The sequence below is a fragment of the Megalopta genalis genome, chromosome 2 (genome assembly GCF_051020955.1).
Source record: "Megalopta genalis isolate 19385.01 chromosome 2, iyMegGena1_principal, whole genome shotgun sequence".
In the NCBI taxonomy this organism is placed as follows: domain Eukaryota; kingdom Metazoa; phylum Arthropoda; class Insecta; order Hymenoptera; family Halictidae; genus Megalopta; species Megalopta genalis.
This window is the reverse complement of record NC_135014.1, coordinates 38467957-38493435: the sequence shown is the minus strand read 5'-3', so window position 1 is coordinate 38493435 and position 25479 is coordinate 38467957. Positions and strand designations below refer to the sequence as shown.

Sequence of the window (25479 nt, the reverse complement as noted above, 5' to 3'; positions counted from 1 at the left end):
TCGACATTCAATAAAAGTGTTTTTAATCGAAAATTATGATTTTAAAAAAATGGGTCTCGTATTAGGCACCTTTACGGTGCTTTTACAATTTCCGGGATGACATGTCTATCACCTGTTAAACAACGATTCTACGAAGCTCCAATCATCGCGAGGGAATTTTCAATGGCGTAATTAGCCACCAATCGATGCCTCGAACTTCCTTGTCGGGTTCGCGAAAAGTTTTACGGGAAGTTGAGCGCAACATAATCGACTGAATTCGAAATGAGTTCGACGAGAATTTTAGTTGCTGTGAAAACTACGGACCGACGGAATATTCGAAATAGATCGAGAAAGTTGGAACGTTTAAAATTGTTTATTAGTGCATACTCTGTTTGTTAGTTGATCCGTTACTTAAATCGTTAATAATGGTCTTTTGTTCAATGGACGTTAGGAATTCCAAGCGTGGACAAAGTGAGCAATTTAATGTGATTGCCAGGTAACTTATATCTCCATTTAATAATTAATATTAAGTAGTTTAAGTTTAGAATAAAATTATGAACAAAATTAAAGATTCATTAAAGTTTCAAATATATGAAATTTTGCAAAACTGTGTATACTACCAGCTGATTAAATCTATAATCCATTTATCAAATTTGTAAATTATATTCACTATTTATACCCTGTATACATAATTATTAATATTAACCTTTATAATTTTATGAACAGGATACATTTAAATACCTATGTATCCGCCATAATACATTATGTGTATTACACACGTTTAAAATACTATTCATTATTCCGCAAACGTGTCAGGTACGTAATGAACCGGTTCAATAACATTTCAAGTGGCAACATGAAACGCATTCAATCGTAGATCCCACCAAAATGCTTTCATGTTTTCAATAAATTCGACGACTTTGCACACCTCCCGCGTAAAATATAACGAAAAATGGATAGCGAAGATCGTGTAATGCCAAATAACCTCGAATACAATGAATCTTTGATTTCACGGATTAAAACGCTCCGTTCTGTGCTTCGGGACCTTAAAACAGATCTGAAGCACGAGAGACTGAATCTTCATCAGGAAATTCAAATGACGATACTGCAAAAGTTTGTGAAGTTACCATGTAATTACAATAGTTTGACAGGTTACACAATTTTACTTCTTCTCATTAATCATTCCTCGGATGTTACCAAATATTAATTATATAAGATATTTAGCAGAAAATATTGTTGAATTGACGTTCCACGGGATTATAAGAGTCATTTTTTGAAAACTGAAAAAAGATCTTCTGAAATAACTTATCAAAGTTGTAAAGTTTTATGTATACTTACTTGTAGAATATAATTTAAAGAATTTAACTATAATTAAGAGTGCAATGCGAACCTGTATGAATGTTTATTAAATCGTAATTTTTTAAAATTAATTGTTAGGAGAGTAGTGAGAACATTTAAATTTTATAGTGATAAAAATATTAACATTTTTTATAATCAATGTTTATCGTGATAATTATTATGAAGAATGCGTTTTCAATGCATCATCTACAATATCTCATTCCATTTAATAAATGTAAACTTGATAATATACCCGCATATGATAAAGTAATGTACAAGCTAGCTTGATGTATATATAATAATAATAATAATAATAATAATATATATATATATTATTATTATTATTATTATATATTATATATAATAACAATAATAATAATATAATACATAGAAACACTTTCACGAAATTCGACGCGAGTTTGTATCGTTTCGTCTGAGCGTTCAACAGCTCTGTGTTTAGAAGTAGATTTATCGGTAATGAAAATCACCGGCGCGAAATTACATGGTCAAGCACAATGAGCAGTTTCCGTTGAACAAAACTCAGTGAAACAATTATCCTTAGATCACAGGAGGCAGAACTGCTGCCCAGGCAGGCACACACGGATTCCATGCAGCCCTGTGAAATTGTACCAGCCGATACACTCGTCGATAGTAAGTTGGTAGCTCGTTAGTCGCCGGTCGGCCTGTAATCCGTATCGAAACGTTCATCAGGACACGTCGAAGACAGGCCATCTAGCATGCCTTGGGACTTGGATGTATCAGAGGACAATCGACGATCTACAAGACGAGCTGAACTCGTTCGAGCAACGTCTTTCAACGCGAACGCTCGGCTCGTACAGGAGGAAAATTTACGACCTCGAGGCAATCTGCTCTGCTGACCTCAACAGAGTAAGGTCCAGGTTCGTCAAATCCCTGCAGGCTTTCCAGAATACGATTCACTCGATCGAGGAACGCGGCCCATGGAGAACCAAGCGTCCGGCTTGTCCATGCTCTACGGAGACCCCGCAGGAGAATAATACAAACGGTTTAACGCTAGCGGGACCTAACTCGAGGAACGTCGGATTCGTTCGATCGGCGCGGAGGTCCAGGTACGTTCCACTACGCTTTAAAATGATCTCGATTCAAAGCGGAATTCATGAGAATCTTTTCTATCCTATTTTCCATAAGCCGCATCGCGGACCGACAGCTTTTTGTAATAATGGTGATTCTTCTCCGTGAATGTGATTACCACGATTCGAGCGGTAAATTCTCTCCTCGATGTTGACAATTGCTTTCATTCAGGCAGATCTGAGCAGATTTTATTTAAAATGAGATAACTGCTTAAAATAATTCATTTCGAACCACCGTTTTCAATGCTGTTATTGAAAAATGGAAATAATATCGATGATTTTGAAGTAGTAGCATTTTTAAATAACGGATTATTTCGTTATTTTTTTATTTCAAATATGACGAAAGAAATAATTTTCAAAATAGTATGCAGCAATCTTTATAATAATTTGCTTTAAGCAAAAGTATTTCTTCAAAACGTTCGTGTTTAAGAGATTCTTGTCCCCAATACATCTAGTATTGTCGCGAAAGTTTGTTTTAATTGTCTAGACTATGCGTATACATTTTCCAATAAACGAAGGATACACATGCAGTACCTTGAACAAAATTAAACTTACGATAACCATTACATAACTGACCCGATTAAAACATTTCATATCGACTTCCTATTTTGATTAAGAAACGCAACGACAAAGAAAAGATTATATTGTACACATCCACTACATCGCATATTAAATTCTCAAAAAAGAATTTGCAGCATTATTTTGCAAAGAATTTACTCGTAACTAAAATTTCCTAATTTTCTTCGCATGATACGAACTTGCTAACTGTTCATTAAATGAAATCTTTTATTCAATTTTTGCAAACAGTTAGGTGGGAAAAATTTATTGAAATGTCTATTTGTAACTTTGTTTTTCTTGTTGATATCGTTTTGGAAAAGGGAGAAAACTACTGGAACTTCGTGTAAAATATTTTCCTCTGGTAAATTATCGGATAGTCTATCGCAAGTCCAATTTGATTTAAGGGCACTTTTAACCTTTCAACCCCTTATTCGGCTGCACTATTTGTCCTATAGAATCACCGACACGAGACACATACCTACACTGACATTTTCATGTTCGTGTGTTAGCCACAGTGCTAGGCACATATACACTGCGATTTTGTCGTTTGCCAGTGTCAATGTGTATCGTTCAGCGGAATTGTCTCCGCTGGAGAATTAATTCCACATTCTGTGAAACAAATAAAATGGAACTATTACTGAATATTCAAATATAACTAAATTGCAGGTTGTAAACTAATATTTACGGATGAAAGTCTGTCTGCGTTTTCAATAACGTAGATCATTAAAAAAAATGAGAGTTGATCGTGTTGTCGTATTTTTATCATTATCAATTATTAAGTATTTTGTGTGATTGCACTAAATAACTGTAGCCATTTCAAGTGAATAAAGATATATAATTCGCTCAATTTTTATTGTATTATTGAATAATAATTATAACATTATAATTATCATACTCCTAAAGTATGATCTCATCTTTTAAAATTTGAATTATTATATATTTAACTAAAATTGAATAATCACCATTCTCGTAACAAAAAGATAGTGAAGAGATTTTTTTTCTTGTGCATTAAAATATTACCATTGGTTTCCATTAATTTCCTCTCGGACATACAGTAACTACGTTTCATAACAATATAATTAAGAGTGATTGAGTTAAGTGAAACGTCTTCTGCAAGACACATCATTTATTTTCTAGAAAATATTCATGAAGGTTTAGGTATTATATTAGGAAATATAGTATACTAGTCTTTCTGATAAAGAAATATTTTAGATATTTATATGTAATATTTCTTCATCAGAAAAAATGATCAAGATAAGATTTGTAAAAATTTCAAACAGCTACAATATCTATCTAAATATAGAAGTTTGTTAGAAAATCTCGCATGAAGATGTTATTATATTATAATGTTATAATTTCTATAATTGTAAAATTTAAGAACAAATCATTTTAACCTGTCTTGTAATGTAATTCTAGTTGTAAGAAACTCACGTTTTAGACGTTCATTTAGACGTTTTTTTCTTAAAACTAGAATTACAAGACAGGTTAAAATGCCTTGTAATTGTTTTCAACTTTTACAATTATAGAAATTCTAATAATATCTTCTTGAGAAATTTTCTAATAAACTTCTTTATTTAAGTAGAAAATGTAGTAAAAATTGTTTGTAATTCGTTAAATTGTTACCTCATCATTGTTATATAACAACATGTTTTGTTATATGAAGTAAAAAAAGAACATAAAATCGTATTTCCATATCTATAAAGTATATTATACGTTGTATAATTTGAGGTATACTTCAGATTATGTGGGTTTAAGAATTATTAAATGGAATAAAATAATATTAAAGGAATGCGTATAGAAATTAAATAAAAGTATGGTTTAAAATTTAATTTATTTTATTTCGTGCAGGTCTGTCTTTCTTGAGAGTGACGTTCGAGGTACATGGTGGACACGCATCTCTTTAAATCGATTTAGCGACAGCGAAATGTACAGCAAATCCTATAGATCGTCATCTTGCGTCGAAAGTCGACGGAAGAGAAGCAAGGAATCTGTAGATAGCTTGAAAGTTAACAAAAGCCTCACGGTAATCTTCCCCTGCGCATTCAAAGCGTCGCCTATACTGTTTTAATAAGAAATTGCATAAATTTGATAGTCGATACTGTAATTCACAAAGTAATATCCCCCAGGTGGTACATATTTTTGTTTCAAGTCAATTATTATCGTAAAATACGTGAATAGTAATCGTTGCAACAATGTTGTAACGTCGAATCTGGACAGAAAATGATGTACAAAGACTATTCGATTGTTCAAAAATATTCAGCAAAAACATGATGCCAAATAAAATCCGTTTGATAAGGCGAAACATTTATAAGTAGACTGTGGATTTTATGCACTTATAGCAAAAATGAATAAATCAAACGCAAAACAGAATGAACATTTGAAGAATTAAAAAATATTATTATATCACCTTTAACTGCATGACCTTCACTTAATCAACTTGTGAAACTTATCAATCTTACAATTCTTAAGAAACAAAATAAATTTCTCATATAGTTTCTGTAACTTACAATTAATGCAAACAAATTTATTTTGCATAAAAATTCACAGTTTATTATCATGTCAAAAATAGAGAAAATGCTTCATAATTCTACAGCAGAAAATATCATCCGTGTGCTTAAAACATGTTATTTAAGGAGTTTCGAATCGATGTAATCTGAAAAGCAGCAAACCTACACGAAAAAAAACTGTAGAACAATAGTTTTTTTTACAAAGGTTTTTATTTTATAATAAATCGATGTCGGAGTTTGGCTGTTACATGTGTGTTCATTCTTTTAATAACTAAAAATGTCAAATAATAAATTAAGAATTTTCACTCTTAACACGTCGCCATTTCTTTATGATCAGTATACACTTCAAAACCAGCTAACTGGTTAAGAAAGTTAGTATCTATGTGCAATAAAATTGAGAATTTTAGATCAACTAATTCACTTCGGATTTCATTTTCATTGTCACAGTTTAAGGAAAGTTGGAGGACTTGATTAGCAAAAGAGCGAATTTAATCTTTGATTTGTAAAATTGTAACTATCATTTGCAAAAGGATAAAATTGAAATGCAAAAAGTTGGAAATCAATTGCAAAGTGATGAAATTCAAGTGCAAAAGCGTGAATTTGATTTAAGAAAGAACATGAATATAATTTGCAAAGATATGAATATGTGTCAGCAATATGGTCACCTGAATCAGATAAGCATATTCGGCAGTTAGAGAGCGTTCAGCATAAGATGTTACGTTCTATTATGTTTAAATCTGGATCTCTCATGTCTAAGATGGATCATAATTATAATTATTAATAATTTTAATGAATTGAAATATCAGTTATATAATATTATCAGAAGTTAAGATATTTAATTTGTATTTGTTTTGTATATCGAAATCACATTATTTTCGTGATCAGTTTTATTATTTTTTTATTTTTTTATTATTAATATTATTAATAATATATTATTATTGCTATGTTGAATTTTTGTAGACAAATTAAAAGGGCATTTGACTCGTTGATACTAAACAGTTAACTAAACAAATAAATAAATTTAGAATGCAGAACCTGTAAACTAATGAAAAAACCGCACGAACTTGTTCCAGTATACGATATGTTGTTCCACGTTTATTCATTCAGTTTAGAGTTGTAATACCAGTTAAAAGGCACTCTGTGTATCCCTTCGAACGTCGTGTACCATGTGCATCTGCATGAATGCATAGGAGAATCGTAAACCCGGCGAGATTACAAAGTCTCATTTCCATTTCATCTTGAAAAAAATTATGTAGATTAAGGTTTATAATCTGTTCTAAAACTCGGTAGCAGCGATCGCGGCAGCAATCTCGCGTTTGTGCGCAGGGTAACGTTATGGCGGCGCATTATATTACGTTAATACATGACACAGGGGCTTAGGGCGCGTTTGGAGCATCCCTGATAGACGCTCGGCTGCACGATATAGTCTCGCTGTGTCTCCTGTGTATAATACAAACAGCCTTTACTGCTGATTTTCAGGCGCGCCGTTTCATTTAACGGAACATTGATTTTGATAGGGGAACCAGTCCGGACAGACTGACTGCGAGGATTGCGGTATCTTCCTCTTTAATCGCCTCGGAATTTTCTTAATTCTTCGACTTTCACGCGGCCATGCCAAATATCACATAGTATTTTAATTAAAGCGAAATGAAGCCTTTGTATCCTGGTCACGGAGAATTTTGATGATAATATTACCGCGAGGCTGAAGTATTCTAGATATTTCAATATTAACTCGATGATTATAGCAATTTCCCATTTTACACGAGTCAACGATATTTTCTGATTTTCCGATTTTCCGATTTTCCTATTTCCTGATTTTCCTATTTTCTGATTTTCCGATTTTCCGATCTTCCGATTTTCCGATTTTCCGATTTTCTGATTTTCTGATTTTCTGATTTTCTGATTTTCTGATTTTCTGATTTTCTGATTTTCTGATTTTCTGATTTTCAGATTTTCATTTTAACAGAATCATTTTTCAAAATAATATTTATATTACTAGATTCCGTAATATTTGGAGAATAGTCAAGAATTTAACTGAATTTAACGTAAAATGCAATAATATCTTATAAATTGGAAATATATTGTAAGTATGAAAATTACATTAGACAGATCTGTAAAAATTGTTTTGGTTTCATAGTTATAATAGCTTTGATTGCAAAGAGTTAATAAGTTGGCTATGTCTCGCTGTGATCCCAAATCTCAAAAACGTGGTCAGAATCTTGTGAATCTTCTTGTAGATTTATTGTAGTCGTTGTCTAGGATCCTCTATTAATGTCCATGCGATGGTGTGTAGGAGTATAAATGGTCACATTTATCTACCTACTTGAGTGACAATTACGGCGTAAACGATAGTCGAATAGTTTCACGATACTTCAGTCGAATGAAAAGTGTACGAATAAAGGGGATCCGGAACGATTTTGCGATATTTATCAATAATTACGAATCCTACTGTTTATTTAGTCCTACGGTTTAATTGAAAACCATTTCACGAAACTCTTAACGCGCGTGGTGCCATCTTTCTCTCCCCTTTCCATCAGCGAACAAGTCTGAGCTCATAACGGTCGTTCCAGACGTCGATTTCACTTTCCGCGTTCCCATTCGTTTCTTAAATCGATATCAATCGATGGAGCGCGATAAATCGCTGCCTTTGAGAGGAACGAACAAGTCACAAGCCAGGAAGAAAAAATGAGGGAAACTGGATAAACGAGCCACGCTCAAGTGAGCAGAACAGAGACAAATAGAGGGGAAGTCAGAAATAAGGAACGAAAACGTCGGAAGTAAAAAGAGAAGCAAGAAGGAGACTAATGGAACCGCGAGAAATCAAGTTAGCGGAGAGACGGGGAATCTGTTGCCAGAGGGGTTTAAGTGGAGCAACCGGGTGGCTGTACCTCGATCACGAGAGAGAAATATGATACCGAGAAGATGAAACTTTATTCTTACATATTGTATGAAAAAATTTATGAGGACAGAGACGCGAAAGAATTTCATCGAGGATTAGCTGTACCATCAAGAGTAATCCGCTATTCAATATCATATTGTGATTTTATATATTGTGTTTACGTTTTTCTTTCGAATTAAATTAATCTTTTTCCAAATCAATGTGTTCTTCGAAAACAAATTTACCTGTTTGTAAATCAAATTCGCGCTTTCTTTCAAATCAAGTTCATCCTTTCGTGAACATTTATCCTTGTGAAAATCAAATTCATTTCTTTCCATGTTAAATTCATCGTTTTCTTTTGAATCGAGTTCACCCTTTTATTAATCAGATTGACCCTTTCACAGATCAAATTCACCCATTTGTGAATCAAGTTTCTTCATATTGTTTTCTTAAAGTATTCTAATCAAAATCATATTCAATGTAAATTTGTTGTTCTGAACGTATTAGTTACAGTAGCATTTGTTGTTCTAACAGTTAATTGAAAATATTTATTTAATAGTGAACATAGCATGATTTATAATCATTTTTAAGAACATCCTAGAAACATATATCTATATTGCTTTACTCTCGCAAAATCCACAAAACGAATGTAATTTGCAAAAGGCAGTATGTAATTTAAAAAATAGTGAATATGATCTCCAAGAAGACGAATCTGATTTGCAGAAAATGAATAGAACCTGAAAGGAAAGAATTTGATATGAAAAAAGGTGAATATGATCTGCTAAAGGATGAATTCGAAGTGTAAAATTTTTATATACCAAAAGATTTATTATATATATATTATATATATAAAGATATATTATATATATAATTATATATATATATTTATTATATATATATATATATAATATTTATTATATATATATAATAAATCTTTTGGTATATATATATTTGGTATATATATATATGTGTGACTCTTTCTCATTCAACCTTCTTTTCCAATATCTTTTACACCAAATAAAGTTATTTCGAGATTCAGCTGCATTAAGCAACGTTTCGTAAAGTATACATTATTCTTATGATTCAAACGGAATATCCAGTGTAGTGCAATATAAAAATATCCTGAAATCGTGGAGAATGGTAACTGTTAGTCCGTAAAATTATCACTCATCATATTGGAACGCGTAGAATTTAAACAAGTATTTTGAGTTTGAATGCAAGTTTTCAAAAAATTTGTAATAACTTTTTCAACAATTAAAGTTACGTGAGTTATCATCTGTATTATTGAGTGTTATAAAAAGATTGTGTTGGTTGTTGACATAACCTCGGAATTTGTGCTGACTAAAACAAAAAAATGAATCTTTTTAAGAAGTATAAGTAGTATAAGTAGTAGTAGTAGTATAAGTCTAGCTATGATGTTAACCAAAATAGCATAGTTATGGTCGTTTCCTATCCTAAATCTGTAGTTCTTAAGTTTTTTTCCCGCGCACCACCCAATCAGTTATGATTAAGTCATTAGTATATTCATATAAAGTAACTGCTAGTAGAGGGTGTCAACCAATTTTGAAAGGTTGAGAAATATAAACAAACAAACAAAATTCAGATTAATGAAATAAAAGATATAATGGAAATCAAATTATAAAATTTAATGAGATGGTTGAATTTGAATTTGGGAAATCATCATGTTTATTTGGGTTTAATTTTTGTTAATTTTAAACACAAACCATTTTGCTTTATATTTATTCTTCATTGCTATCACCGCAGAAAATCCTGTGTTTCATATAAATATATAGATCTGAATGAAAGCAAAGCCTTCGTCGCATACCGTAGACATGGAATAACAATAGAATGCAGAATATAGGAATAAATATTTTAGAATTTGTCATTGAAGAAGTAATTGAATTGCTATAATAAATCTTTATATACACAGACGAGAATGAGAAAATCGTGTAATTAGGGTCTGTAATTAAAGAAGAAAAGATCTAACATTCTAGAAAAAACAAAAGTAAATTTTATTTAGTGTCACTATCGCTACTGTAATTTAAAACAATCAACCTTAATTTAATTGGCACAAACTCATCAGTTCCATTGCCTAAAATATTTGGAAGTACGACTTCATTTTCATTGTTAATGTACTCAATATTTCCTTTAATTAAGTCTTCACTTGTTGATATTTCATAAAATGTTGTCGAGATTTAAAGGCTCATTGAATTTTTTGATCGATGTCTGTAATTGAATTTGCCATTTTTTTAGCTCATTCAACAGCTTTAAAAAGATTTACTGACGGTGTAAATTCAGATCGTGTACAAAAAATACCGCGTAAACAGTGCTATTTATCGCGTAAAAAGGAAAATCACATAGAAAAGTGCCGCGTAAATTCAGGAACGGGTATAAGTTCGGCAAAAATTCTAATTGAAATTTCAAGATCAGCGTATTTGCAACGCAAAGGGTTACCGTCTCTTCATAACGAGAATCCTCGTCGTACGCAGCCGAAGGGTAAAGCAAACTTTGGTCGAAATAAGAACCCGCCTAAATTTCATAAGGTAGAAATTCGAACACAGAAGATTCCAGACTTCAATAGTCGTTCGCGGGTGGTCGGAGCATGCGAACGAATTGCAGATTAACGCGGGAACCTATTTACTATGATCTCGCTCCCGACGGAAACACAATTTCTCTAAAATCTAGGTGGACGTTTCGTGTTTTCAGCGGTGACGTCGGTAGTCGCTGCTCCAAAGGATCGTAGAATTCGAGATTGACCGTGAAAACTCATTTCACCCGTGGCCTCAACTCGTTCGTCAAGAATCATTCACACGAACATTCGCCGCAGCGCCCATGTTTCATGCGATATGAATAATAATCTATCCGGTGACTACATCAACAGCCAGCCTTCACTGAACACGAGCCAGGAATGACTTTTTATTGGCTCTCGCTCGTTTTCGTCGGCGAATGGGCCAAAAGTTACGCAAATATGTGCGGAGGGTGGAAGAAATTTGTGAAAGCTGAAACTAGGGCTGTGCTCGCAGCCCAATCTGAGTTTATTTCCGCCCCCCTCCTTGATTTTTTTCGATATTTGCTACAAATATTTGTCCGCTAAATCATACAAATTTAAATCTATTATGCGAAAGCCGTACAGGTTGATTCAGACAAATTGATCTCGAATCGTTTCTCGAATTTCCTCAATGCCAATATTATTGCCACGTATGCCAACTTGTAGTCGAACGAGTACTGGTAAAATTTTGTCTGCGGCATTTCTTAATTGCACCATCGGAAATACCAAAAAAAGAAACGGTGACTAAACTCAACAGGTACGAGACTGTAAAATAGTTATCACCAGCCTGCATCACTAGTCTGCATCAATTGCAAGGCATAGAAACTAAATAGCAAGTTTCTTTCTTTCTTTAATTGATTTAATGTATTAAAGATAATAAATTCCTTTAATTTATTTACAATTTTATGTATAAATTACACCTATTTAATTTTGCCATAAATGCATTGAACTCACAGTGCAGTTTAATATGCAAAATTAGTATGCACATGTGATTGAATATGTTCTTTCTAGATTAGAAATCAATTTCTGATACAGGTTTCGAATTTATTTTACACAATATACTAATATTGTTCGAAATACTAATCTTACTCTTAATTTATGTATATACTGCGTTAATTACTTCAGATATAGAAAAAAGACCAAATGTCAGAAAAGATATGGTAATTTTTTAATACCACGTTTTAATTAACCTTTTTCTAACTTAATTTAACTTAAAAATATAGAAATGTACAAAATGATTTATGGTAGAAGTTCGATAAAATTATGTGTATATAGTCAGTATTTTCCAAGTAATTCGAGGTTAGATTAGGCGAATCAACCTGTATACGATATCCGTATTTCCCAGATGGCAGTGCACAGATAGGGGTGATAACTGCATAATGGAGATGTTCTCGACCTACATAAATATCGGGCTAATGGGAAAATAATGATCGATACGAGCCATTCGATGCGATAATCCGTGCAACGACTCTCAATTACTATAATTACGACTATTAAAATAAAACCGAAGCCTCCAAATTATCGCTTTAGGATAATCTTCAATTGCTTAAACAAAATGACTTATATAAATGCAAGAACAAAATTCTATAAGATTTATAAAGACAAATATTAATCTCACACTTTTGAAATTTTGATTTTGTTAGAGATTAAATTAAATTTATTTATTTCATTTTTAACGTAATGAATAAAAATTCATTACGTTAAAAATTGTTTGATTAAAACAGTTTTTAAAATAGAATTTCGAACAACACACATCCTAATTGATCGGTAAAATATTCAATCCATGAATAATGTGTTATTCCATTATTTAGACCATATGACTCCACTATTTATGCACTATCAGTAATCCATAATAATACGGATATCGAAATCATTCGCGATAAAGTATATTCTTCGTTCCGCAGATATTCAAATCCTCAACATAAGCTGTACGTCGTAAAGATACAAGTCTCACTGTTCAATTGACTAAAAGATTAAATGAATAAACGGTAACGTCACGGTACTTAAAATAAAAGTATCATAAAAAAACGTCGATGAACGATAGGAAAATTCATTCCCCATTTAGAAAACTTGGAAGCTGAATTTCGAATCACTGTGTCGACACCATCTCACATTTTTCCGTAACTTTCGCAACGACGTCGCGATATGAGATGCACTTTGACATCAAATAGACTGTTCTACTTTGAAATGCAATATGCACGACGATGGTACCTCTCTCGTTTAGTCGAGTGGACACTCATTTCTTATGAAGAGAAATTGCTTGAACATCATCGTACATTATAAACAATACGTAAAAATCACACTTACGAAAGCATGACAAATGTACGTTCAGCACATAAATGATTAGAAAATATGTTTACGAAGGGAACTTCAGTTGTAGGTACATGAATTGTTATTTAAATGTAAACTGTAATTATAATGAAAAGCAAATCCTAAACTAATAAACTAGTTGATCTAATAAATAAATTTGATCAAAGACAATATCTATATGTTTTCTTTCTTATATCCAATTTATATAAGTGTCACATAAATTCTACGTCGATTTATTTTAGTCTCAATTTATCCCGAGATAGTACCAAATATGAGATGATAAGTTTCGTAAAGAGCGCTTTGGCAATGGTATTAGAAACATTGATTTGATTTTTATAGAAATTAATGTCCACGCGCCGTTAACTTCGTTGACAACATGCAATGCCACTACCATATGTATAGATGTAATGTGAAACTATACAAGAGATGTAATTAGAATATAGAACGAAGAGGAGCAAGCAGACTCACTTATTGTAGAGGACTATGTCGGGCCTCCATATATGGTCGGACGGCACGTGTAACATGTGAACTCCTCCATATTCCTTTGGCTCCCATCGCAGTTTGTAATCGTACCATGACTTGAAACAACCAACACAAAAAATATGACCATATTATTAATCCGTTTTTCGACGAGTAAAAGTTTGATCAAAATTTCGATTAAACATTTGCGCGATTGCATTCGCTAACCCTCATCCCGTCCTCATTTTTCCAATTCAATGTGTTGTTTGTATGTCAAACGACATTATCGTAAAAAATCAATACAATAAGAGGAGAATAATTTACTTCATTAAATATTTATTGAAAATAATTATAAACATATTTAGCTTTTGAAAAATTTCTATGACAAAAGCTTTAATTCTATTTTTTAAAATTTCGTAGACGAAGGCAAATACAACAGGATTCATGGAAAAACCGCTAAAAAATTAAGGCATTATCTCGCACCTGCAATGTCCTCAAATCTCCAAGCACACCTTGTTAGGGCGTTCTGCAAATATTAGATAAAGCAACATAGCAAGATTGTGGATCATTATGCAACATAAAAATTCCCTGCATCTCAATAATGGAAACTGGAATCAAATAAGAGTTTATATTTGTAATTCTTTGATATGAAATCATTTATATTTTTAGGTCATTATAAATGTTTAAATATATGCGTCCTAGTTTGAAGCATGCGAAAAGCCAGTCATATACCAATTTTTCGAACGCCTTTTATTTTATTTTTAAAGCTAACGGTGTGAGAGAAAATCGAACTGAAGCTCGAAATAGAAAATGCCTTTTTGATATAATAAAGAAAACCAGAAAGAGTAACCATGTCAATCTTATTTTCGACTGAGAAAACGAAAAATTTTTACAAAACACGAAACATTGTCACTGCTGCGCAAATTCCAGGTGCTATATCAGTTATTCCAATTATTGGAATGTTATTTAACAGATACAAAATTCAATAATATCGAACTTCATCGAGTCAGCATCGAATGATTTTTAAAGTAAACATTGTGGAAATCAATGATCAATTTAGATTTAAAAGTAATTTCAAAGTAACATTTCGTACTAAATACTAGTGTCAAAATAATCTGATCTAATGAAATACATTGAAATATCATCTACAAAAGAGAGACTACATAAATACATCATATGGTAAGCCTAAATGCAAAACATTAAACTTTTTATTACTGCATTGTTTTACGTGAAATGAAACTTTAATATTACAGTTTCACGTTACCCGAGCTATTGGATTTTTAACCAAGTTATCTGAAATATATATAGGATAGTATCATAGTTTCGGATAACCACTTTGGTAGTGGAAAAAAATTCATATGAAAATACACACTACTATATGACCTTATTTATAAAGTTCTAGCAATATTTATGCCGAAACAATCCTATCGGAATATAGAAACAGTTCACATAATTCTACCTAAGGACGTAGACTTAGTAACGTACAGATAGAACGACTAAATTATTATTAAGTAATGTGCAAAACGATTATTATTTAAACGAAATTACAGTTCGCTGGGATAGCAAAAAGAACGAATAAATAATAAAAAAGTTAAGTCTATAAACTGTTTTAGCTGAGCCTGTAACGAAAATTTAAACAAAGCGTTTTGTAGGCCTCCGTGATTTATATGCATGCTAAAAAATTTAATCGAAATCGGCATGCGTTGTTATATGCAAACAATTAAGGATCCTATATAAACAGATTGCTACGGTTTATGATTAATAACATTCGATAAAAAAGTTGAAAAAACATAATATTTTTTGTGATTTTAACCAATTTTAATTTTTTCAAAAATCTTTTTACACATTCTCTAACAAACTAGTCGCTCTCACATCTTAAAATAATTCAAATCATTCGGTCAACTTTTGAAATAATTACCGCATTTTAAAAAGTGGTTCAAACATTATCGTTTTACCGAGTGTATTTAGATTAGAATTTAAAAAAATTTTAAAACGAAACTCAATATCTGATTCTGATTAGATTACGGGTCTTTGTGCAAAATAAAAATTGTCCAAGTTAATTATAGGACACATAAGTTATTTGAACAGGCCTTACATCTTTTAACAATTGTAATAAGTTGATAACAATGGAACAATATCTTTGAATTCTTGTAATGTGTCGTTACAATTTTGTATTTAACCTACTCGTTCTTGTCATAAGTGCATAAAATCCGTAGTCTAATTATGACTTTTGTATTCTAATCCCGTAATCACTTTGTCGTAGCATCTCACGTATTACTTGTGAAGTTATTTGAAATCCCTCATGTACAGAATGCCCTTTGATAGGAACGAAATTGTTTTGCGTGAGGATCGAACAAAGCTACCGAAATATCCGAACAATATCTGCAGAAATGGAGAGGTTAAGACAGTCAATAGTAAAACGTCTCCAAGCTTGTGCGTTCAGATGCAAGGAGTTCATTTCGAACATCTCTTGTGAAGGTAAGCAAGCACAATGCGTTAAGGAAGAAACTCGTTATTACTCGAAAACAAGGTCGAACAGAGCACACGTTTATATGAACTTTTAGGATTGTTCCGTGTACAGAACTCACTGATGTAGCGGTTTCTCGACGCTGAGAGAAACTCTCTACATCAGATTACAACATAATCCAAATTTGAGTGCTAAATAATCGAATGTTAAATTTATAAATATGTAAACTCGAAAATCAACGCATTGCTCTGTAATTTATTTTGGATGTTCTGTTAGACTAAAATGTGCTATTGGAAGTAAATAACGTATTGTAAATAATAATATTAACAAAATAATATTAACTAAAAAGTAATATTAAACATTATTAACTAATAAGCAATATTAAGTAATATTAACTAACAAGAATTGTGTTATATTCAAGGTTTTCAAATTTTCGTTTCAGGCTCAGATGAAAAAGTTAAACAACGAGAACTTTTTATTTTGTTCTGTCATTCCATGTAACAGCAAAGTAGTTTAGTCGTTGCCTAGTATAATACGCAAAGAAAATTCGAATCGTTTAGTCCAGTTTTAAAAAAGTTATTGCGTTTTAAAAAGTATACGAATATTAATGGCAGTCGTTATACGTCTAAATTTGTAAAGGAGTAATCGTCTACTGATTTAGTTTTTAGTAAGGGCAAGCTACGCATTACTAGACACTACACAGTATACGTGCAAGGTAAACGTCCTGCTTATGCCAACAAAATGCGTGACGCGACGGAAACATTCCCACTACCAATAGGAGCTGTGCTGGAAGAAAATCGTGTTATAAGAATACACTGTTGGAAAAGGGTTGCCGCAATTTTCGCATCGTGTTCTATTCATTATAAAAAGAGGAGTTGAGCACAACGAAAGTTGTTATCGAACGCAAAATTTTGTTGGAGTGTCAACTTTAACTATTGTTGTCACCTATAGAAAAAAACCGCGCGCGCGCGAAGTATATTTTTAATCAAAAGTGGAGCCTTTAATAACAGCTTCAGCAATGCAAAAATTACGTTCAAAGCACAGAAATTGGGACATCTACTCTACGCGCTCGTTATCGCAGTGTAATATTACAGCGTTCGAACTTGGTGGACAGCTCAAGCAGCTTGTAACTCAACCTGCTTAAACCCAAACAAGGAGGAAGGAGCTCGAGCTGCTTGATGCGTGAACATGTTCGAACGTCTGCCGGCAGAATCCCTGCTCGAGGTCTCGAACCTGTTCGAGCAACCGGGCGTCAGCCCAAGCGGTTTCAAGCTAGAATCGGCTTAAATTTTCAATCGCCTCGAACGCTATCTGTGTCTCTCCCGTCTCCAAAGCCGTCAAACTGCTCGGCGCTGCGCCTGCTTACGGAGGCTATCTACGGGCAAGTACCGCTCTAGTTACAAGTCCCACTGATGGGTTCTCATAATCAATTTGGCCAAGGTATGCCCAAGAGAAAAATTATTTTTTTTTCAATCTTGTGAAAATCAACTACTAGTAATTTCTCAGATGAAATTGCATTTATATATTGCATATAGCATTTTTTACGATGAATTCAAATGTGTAGAAATTAATTTTGTAAACATATTTTTTACGGGAGAAAACGTCTTTTTTTTATTAAATCGTCAGAACGTGAAATCAATACCCTTAGTTTCTCAGTTTCTTGTTTAAATAACATAGTTTGAAGATATAGTATTATTGATTTATATTATTTATATGAATATGTTCTGAGATAAATAATAACAGGTTAAGATGGACAGGTTCGGTTAGGATATATTAGTTTCCTCTCAATTACAATAAATGTTATAATAAATGCTTCTTAACTTCCGTTTTGATCAGCAGGTTGATCTTAAATCGCATTTTACCGGTATCTAATTGCGGCACTCGTGTCATGGCAATTATGACAACACTTCCAACAGCCAAGTCCAAAGAACAAATTTTCCTTGTTTAAAGTTTTAATTGCATTAGTTCGATACTCCCTTATACCATTGCATCTACATTTCTTCAGAAAGTGTCACAGAATCTCGTAGAAGCTCTGAATATTGTCGAACTTTCTACAGTTCCTGCGAAGTGAGTTTCGATCCTCATGATTATTTTTCTCTTGGTTAATGACTTTACCCTTCATTGGAACAACATTTTCTATATTTTCATATAGCCCTAACCTTTCACTTAACGATAATTTTGTTGATCTTAATTCTAATCTTATCTTTCCATCTGAATTCATTTCTTAATCTTCTTACGTTTACCAGCCTGTGAGTAACCTTATCTGGCGAGGCTCGTGTTCTTTAGCTACTTAGGCGGGCATTCCAATCTAAAAGTTTGAAGAAAATTTCATTTCTTTGCGCTTTCTTAAGAAGTAATGTTTTCAGAGCTTGTGAGAGAAGATTTAACTCTGTGTGAAAGGGGTCATGAATAGCAAATCTCGAAAATATTAAAAACAATTTTAAAACAATTTTAAAGCTATACTTCTTGTCTAGTCCATATAGTTATTAAATAGTTATTTTAAAATGTACCCAATTGGTAGATTATTTAACTCATTTAAATATTTTAACTTCCTGGTTCATATAAAATACTTAAAAGTTCGGAGATGTTATCGTTCAATCATGAAGCTACCACTTTTCTATTTTGTAGCTGTGTAGTTGAAGTTTAAAGGGTAAAACCATCCTCCAAAATACAGTCACTGAAGTGCTTTCTAAAAAGTTCTTAGAGACGAAAACATGTGCATATATTCATTTAGCATTTTGAACAATAAATAGAATATAAAATACGATAGTTCAAATATTTACATGGTTTTTTTGATTACAAACAACAATTCCATTTTTATCTTGATCTCACACGATATTTGTAACACAACCAGTTCTAGTTTATACATTATAAATCAAATGTATGTTACAATTTTGAAAATAATAGTTCCCAAAGATATAATTAAAGAATTTGTTTTCACAGTAAAGCAAACAAACTTTATACCTATCGATGACGCAACTTGTTCGCATAAATAGCCTGTCCTAGAAATGCCACATGCATTTTTAACTAATTTATTCCTAGATTATAATAATACGAAATAGTTATTTATTATTTCGTATAACTTGTAATTTACACCAACGTATACTAAGAAGAACTTTCTCCTACTACCTATAATTTAAAAAAGATTGTTGTTTGGATAGAAAGCTGTGTAAGTATTACGATATAGAAATTAATATTTATAATTTTTGGAAATGTAACAAATTTATTGCATCTAATTTTTGAGATTTAAGGTTTTGGTTTTTAAGTTCATTGGAGTACAAAATGGAGAACACTTTGCTATACTTGCCAAAGTATACATAGGATAGAGTACGTAAGATAAATACGTTTCTCATTAATATTGTATTAAAATGTCGCCGACTCTTCTATTTCATGTTTTCAATATACACAGAATGCTTATTGTTTGTACGTATTAGACACAACAATTATTTCTCGAGTAATCAGCTTCAGAATTTTAATCGAATACTATTTACCGCAGTAAATTAACATTTATGCGATCAATCGAATAATAGCAATTCTTCTGTATTATATCGTTTGCTAGCTTCGTGTTATGTCAGAACAAAGTTCGTTTTACACGGAACGTTCTTATTGCATTACAAATTATTAGATCAAGTCTCATAACTTTTAATCCTGAGGGAAACGAGTTTCCCCGTTGAACTTTCTTTCGTTCGTTCCAGATACCATCGAATTAATCATCGAACCAGTTTCCATTACATTTAGCTCCATCGGGAATTCAAATTGGTACCTCCTAAAATCTCTGATACGTTTCCTGGGACATGTAGACGTATCTGTGGCCGACAGGTGATAGAATCGATTGCTCAAAGAGGTTAGTTCCAACCGTGGAGATTCACAATCACGTATCGATAAGAGCGTCCATTTTAGAGACCAGTCAATATATCGGAAGTAAATTGATAACAATAGTAGCACACCGATCGCCTTTCTATCCACGGACACGTCTCTCTTTCTATTTTCTATCTCCGCTACCTTTTCCACTATCAGTTTCTACCCTCTCTGCCCATCAGACTGCTTGTCTTTCTTTCTCTCTGTTCCTTTTCCTATTGGAACCTCGTTATCGCCAGTTCATACTTCTAAACCGTCATCATTCATTATTCGAAACTCTCCGTCGGTAACAAGTAATAAAATTGCAGTGCTACGTTTACAATGGTCGATGTCTTTTGACTTTCGATTATAATTGTGCCAGCGATTTGGCAAAATATAAGTCAAGATACAAGTCATGAAACCAAAAATATTGAGATTTTCATTTGTTTCGCGTTTCATTTGTTTCCATATTAGGGTAAATGTGCCTAATATGGGATTTCTTTGCATGAAATGTATTTTAATGTGAGTATTATATTAAGTTTTCATATTAGTAATTTCCTAAGTGTTATAATTTTATCCACCAGTGTACACGTCGCAGCCTATCAAGAGGATCGCACGATGGCCAAAAGTATTGTCGGTTCGGTGGATTGATGACGATGGAACATAGTCACCAATTAAAGACTCCGAACGGTACCATGTGAACGATGCGAAGGTATCTATCGGGGATTGGAGTCGTTGGCTTTCAGTAGCAAGAGGAAAAAACGTTACCAACACGCAGCAGTCCGAAACAAACGAACGATGTAGCATGGGCGCCTTTCGCCATTACTCGTGTACGAAGCCCCTAGCCGAGGGCAAACCGGTTGTGCCTAGATAGCTGGTAGGTTGTCGCAAACGGTTGGGAGCTAAAGAGGGTGGTTTCGACGTTGAAGGATGGCGTGACGCTCGGAGACGCGGCCGGAATACCTTGCAGCGCACGTACACGCATAAGTACACACAGAGAGACGGATGTGACCCGGTGTAACGATCTGAGCCTCTCTGCTCTCTCCCTTCGAGCCACCCACGCTATCCGGCTCTATCTCCGTCGAACGTCACAGCCGACCAAACAAGTGTTTGCCGTACGGCGCGGTTATGAATCGTCAACTACGGACGAATCGGTCCGTCGTTCTTCACGAAACGTGTTTGTCGGCGAATTGTCGCAGGTGAGAGAGACCGTTTGCGAGCAAAACGGGGAAAAATTGCTGGAGAATCGTCGGAGAACGTGTTCGAACAATTTGTGTCCTAGGAATGAGAATGATTAAATTACATGCCCAGCGCCTGGCTGACAGGGATCCGACGACTGAAACGCATCTGCTCGTCCAGATGCTAGGGGAAATTGAAATTCTAGTGTTTTATCGCTTCGGAGGTGGAGGCCGGAGGAAATGTTCAACTCTCGAACTGCGGTTACCGGATCGTTTTGACCCAGAACATTTAAATTGTTATCTGATTTCTTAATTTTCAGCAATTAAATTTAATAAATTGCTGTTATCCAACGGGAGGGTTTAGAAGAGGAATTTTCAAAAATATGAGCTTTCTATTGTTTTATGAAAGTTGAAAGTGTAGAAGGGATACTTTAGTATTGAAGCGAGAACAAAAGTCAGAATATGATTTGACATGCGAGTAACTCTTTTGACAACAGTTCCATCTTTTGTATTACGGGTATGTGTTCTAACCATAACTTGAGAGGGATTTATTACAGCTTCCGCGAAGAAATGGGTCGAAGTAATAGTATTTTATTATCAATATTCAATGTTTTAAGGAAACGGGTTGTGATAGGCTGTGATAGTGGTAAGCTCCTCGTTTCAAAATAAAGGATATTTTGAAAGCAACATTACAGTATTTTGTCTCGCTGCTTCTCTGTTAAATTTGTTACGACTGCATTTAACGAACTCAGAGATACTGTCTCAACTTATTCAAGTTATTAACAAAAGAAATACATTTTTATTTCGTTCTTCTTCCTTACATTCAATGTAAGCAATTTTTATTTTGCATAAATATGTAGTCCATCCATTTTGCATCTCCCAAGACCGGATTACAATACTTATCCGCAACAAAAAGAATTGACAAATTAACAATAAAGTTATTCATCCGTCGGATGTTACTACAAATTTTGGTCTACTCTGTGTTAACAAATGGAAAGATGATAATGAATGCTATTTAGTACTCTTTCTAATCCAGAACATTGTTAACATTTCTTATCTGTTAGGTCTTTCAATTTGATTTTTAATAATCAAGCTTGTTTGGTAACGATATTGTTTCATAGTAAAATTAGCCTGAAGACAGAAATCTTTAGGGTTAACGTTGCTCATCTTCATGTAGTTCCACAGGAAAATGATGTAACTTGCGAGGTAACTCACGAACACTGGTAACGAGTGTATATTATGATCCTTTGGTTCAGAAACTTCATTTCGTCGACTAATGCTAACTCTCAGAAGCTAATTTATATTAGGTTACCTTCAATCTGGCAAAAAGACAAGACAATCTCTAGAATGATTAGGTAGGTTATGATGTAGCTTTTAACATAAGTTTGGCAACTCATTCAAATCGAACACGTTTTGAAAATTGGTATCGAAAAATACAGTAAGAAGCGGAGATTGTCAACAACTATTAAAGCGAGCCGCAGGGCTCGAAAAATCGTATCTCCTATTCCCAAATTGTCCATTTTTGTGTGCAATCTGAGCGCGAATTAGAGAGAAATTACTGTACTTTAAATGTATCGCAAATTTTGATAACTGGTACATCAAGACAGATGCTCCTATTACAATCATATACATGCTAGTAATCAACAAAAGTTACAGAAAATTCTGTGCATTGATGTTAATATAAATTATAATCGTTATTTTATAAAAGTGTTGTATTTAAACGAGATACGAACAACAGTATACAACATACAGTATAACTGTAGTAACTTACACAGTTTCCAAAGCGATTGCAACAGATAACTGGTTAACTATAGTGACAATCCGCAAGCAACCTAGCCAATGATAACTCTTTTTGGAGACGACTATTTCCCTCAATTTTGCCAGCGAATTCGTCCAATTACCCCAGTTCCTATTTACAACACCATCTTTCACGGGAAGCATAAATTTTTAGCAGAGTAAGTTAATTTGCTCCTAAAGACGAGGACGTTCATATCTTCGCGGGCGTAAATTGCATGTGCAACGCCTAACGAATTTAATGGGATTCATCTTTGAAGACATTCCTCAAGTCGCTCTAGAAGAGAGGATGGCAGACGTTAATTGGTCCCGCTTAATTATTCTTCAATTACATTTGCTGTTGCGCCTTACTGTCACGCCTCTCGTCTTTTCTTGTTTCAATTCTTGACGACGCAGTTGCACGAGCACGTATTACTTGGTTAAGTAATTTGCAGTAACAGTGTTGCGGCTTGTTTCGAAAAACCGGAGTCTGCAGTACTTCACGCAGAGGAATTACGCCATCTTAGGCTGGCTTATCTATCGCGAAATCCCTATTAGATGTAAATTATACAGCAGGTTCGTACTTAAATATTAAACTGTTACCTAGCAATGCGTTGGTAAATGTTTTCGAATTGTGAAATAAGTAGATCTATATTAAAATTTGTACTTTTGGATGAAAATTCATAGTACAGTTCGTAATTCATTGCCGAAACAATATAAAAATCTGTTGCTTTTAAGGAGATATTCTAGTGTAAATTGCGTTTTTGTCCAACTTCCTTTGAGATCTTTTTTGCGGAGAAATTATAACAACTTTTACAGTCATATTTACAGCATGTATTTTTGCATGTTTCAATAACATTAAAAAATTTTTTAGGTTAAAAGATGTTAAAAAATTGATAATGTTACTTAATTAGAATGAATTTGGATAAACAGGTACTAGAACAAAGTAAAAAGGAGGATAATTAAAAAAATGACGACATTTTGAAATTTGATTACCGATTTTTCCTATTGACTTTTCAATATTGGAAGTTGTAAAGCTTGGGTATTGTAAACTTTATTACAATGAAATCAAAATTTGTATTGTGTCAACGAAAATATTAATTGTATTCTTTTATAATTTCTTAATTTATTATTTTTATTATGTTTTTATTCGTCGCGTACACACTAAATAAAACAATATTCCAGTTTGAATAATGTGTTATATCCTTCTTTATGATATGAACTTTTAATTTAATAAGTCGTATATTTATTAAAATATCAAATTTTATTCAAATTTTAACGATATGTAAAAAGTTTCTTAACTTTTGTTGGTATGTGCATACTAAACATCTTTAAACAAGTCGAGATCCATTTAAAATGACTTGTTATTTATACTTTCTTCGATATTTTCAATGTGTCGGTATAGCATAATTTTGACAATCAGTACCATGAATCGTCATGGTACTTTATCTCTAAAATCATACCCATCTCTCAAATTATAAAATTTGATATACAGCTAATAAAACACTGAAAATAAAATTAATTCATTTTAAAATGTGAGATAAGGTTCCTGATACGTAGTGCAGCATTCATTAAAGTCGTAAACTTTATTACCATATGTTTTAACTGCCCTTTGGTTTAATAGCTTTGCGGATCACGCCATTGTATCCTTGAATGTGTATCAGTCTGCCAAATTTCATTAAGTTGTGACCATTCCAACGTACGTTATGACCAATCTAGTATAAATAGGATCGTAAAGATCTGTGATTTGACAATAGACCAGAACAAACAGAAAATAAACGTGCATGTTCTCATAAAATAGCAAGGAATTGCTACAGAGGCATTCAAATTACTTCAGCTTTTCTATTCTTTGTAAATTATTAATTTACAATATTTCTCCTAATTTCCAGTTTATATTTTATTTATTATTATATTAATAAATATTATATTAATATTTCTCCTAGTTTCCAATTTAATTTAAAAATAATTTCTCCTTATTTCCAGGAGAGCGACACTTTTTCGATGCAGCAGTGGAAAAGAAAAAAAACTACTTAGAAAAATTAACATGGAGGAGAGTATTTTCCGAATTAAACTCTGTACAAATGAATACACACACACATATTCGAATAACAAATAACTTCTTATTCAGATGAACTTTTATTCGAAGAAAATCTTATTGGGATAAATTGTTATCTGGATAAATTTTTATACGATTAGATAAAATTTTATTCGTTAATCCTTATCTCTTATCCGCCATTCGAATAAAATACTGCCCGTCTGTGATCACTGAATGTCACACATAATAAATAATAAGAAACAAATCTACAAAGTCCAGGTTAGGTAGCGCGAAAGGATTTGGCAACTTCCGTTAAATAACACCTATACGGTTAAACCAGTAGACTGTGCTCGAAATAAATTCTTGGAGGAATTTAACGAGATAAACTGTGTTTTTAGCACAAAGCATTGTGCTTTTACCAACATATACGACATTCCTACTATGGTCCTTTTACACCAGAAGGAAGAAGTAAATTTTCTTGGCGCGAATGATATCTCCAGGCT

General features: G+C 33.0%; 2 protein-coding genes across 3 annotated transcripts in view; one reads left to right on the top strand and one right to left on the bottom strand.

The window, feature by feature from the left end:
• The window catches only part of nAChRalpha4 (nicotinic acetylcholine receptor alpha4), a 297477-nt gene that overhangs the window by 156261 nt on the left and 115737 nt on the right, over nucleotides 1-25479 (bottom strand). For both annotated transcript variants that reach the window (XM_033478915.2, XM_033478916.2), the window contains exon 4: nucleotides 13696-13805. In XM_033478915.2, coding sequence (XP_033334806.1) covers nucleotides 13696-13805 — 110 coding nt within the window. The remainder of the gene's footprint in view (nucleotides 1-13695; nucleotides 13806-25479) is intronic.
• On the top strand, nucleotides 797-5803 carry LOC117225393 (uncharacterized). The gene is made up of 4 exons (XM_033478920.2): nucleotides 797-1109; nucleotides 1880-1968; nucleotides 2029-2405; nucleotides 4833-5803. Exons 1-4 carry the CDS (start codon nucleotides 932-934, stop codon nucleotides 5050-5052), a joined length of 864 nt encoding a protein of 287 aa, XP_033334811.1. The 5' UTR covers nucleotides 797-931; the 3' UTR covers nucleotides 5053-5803.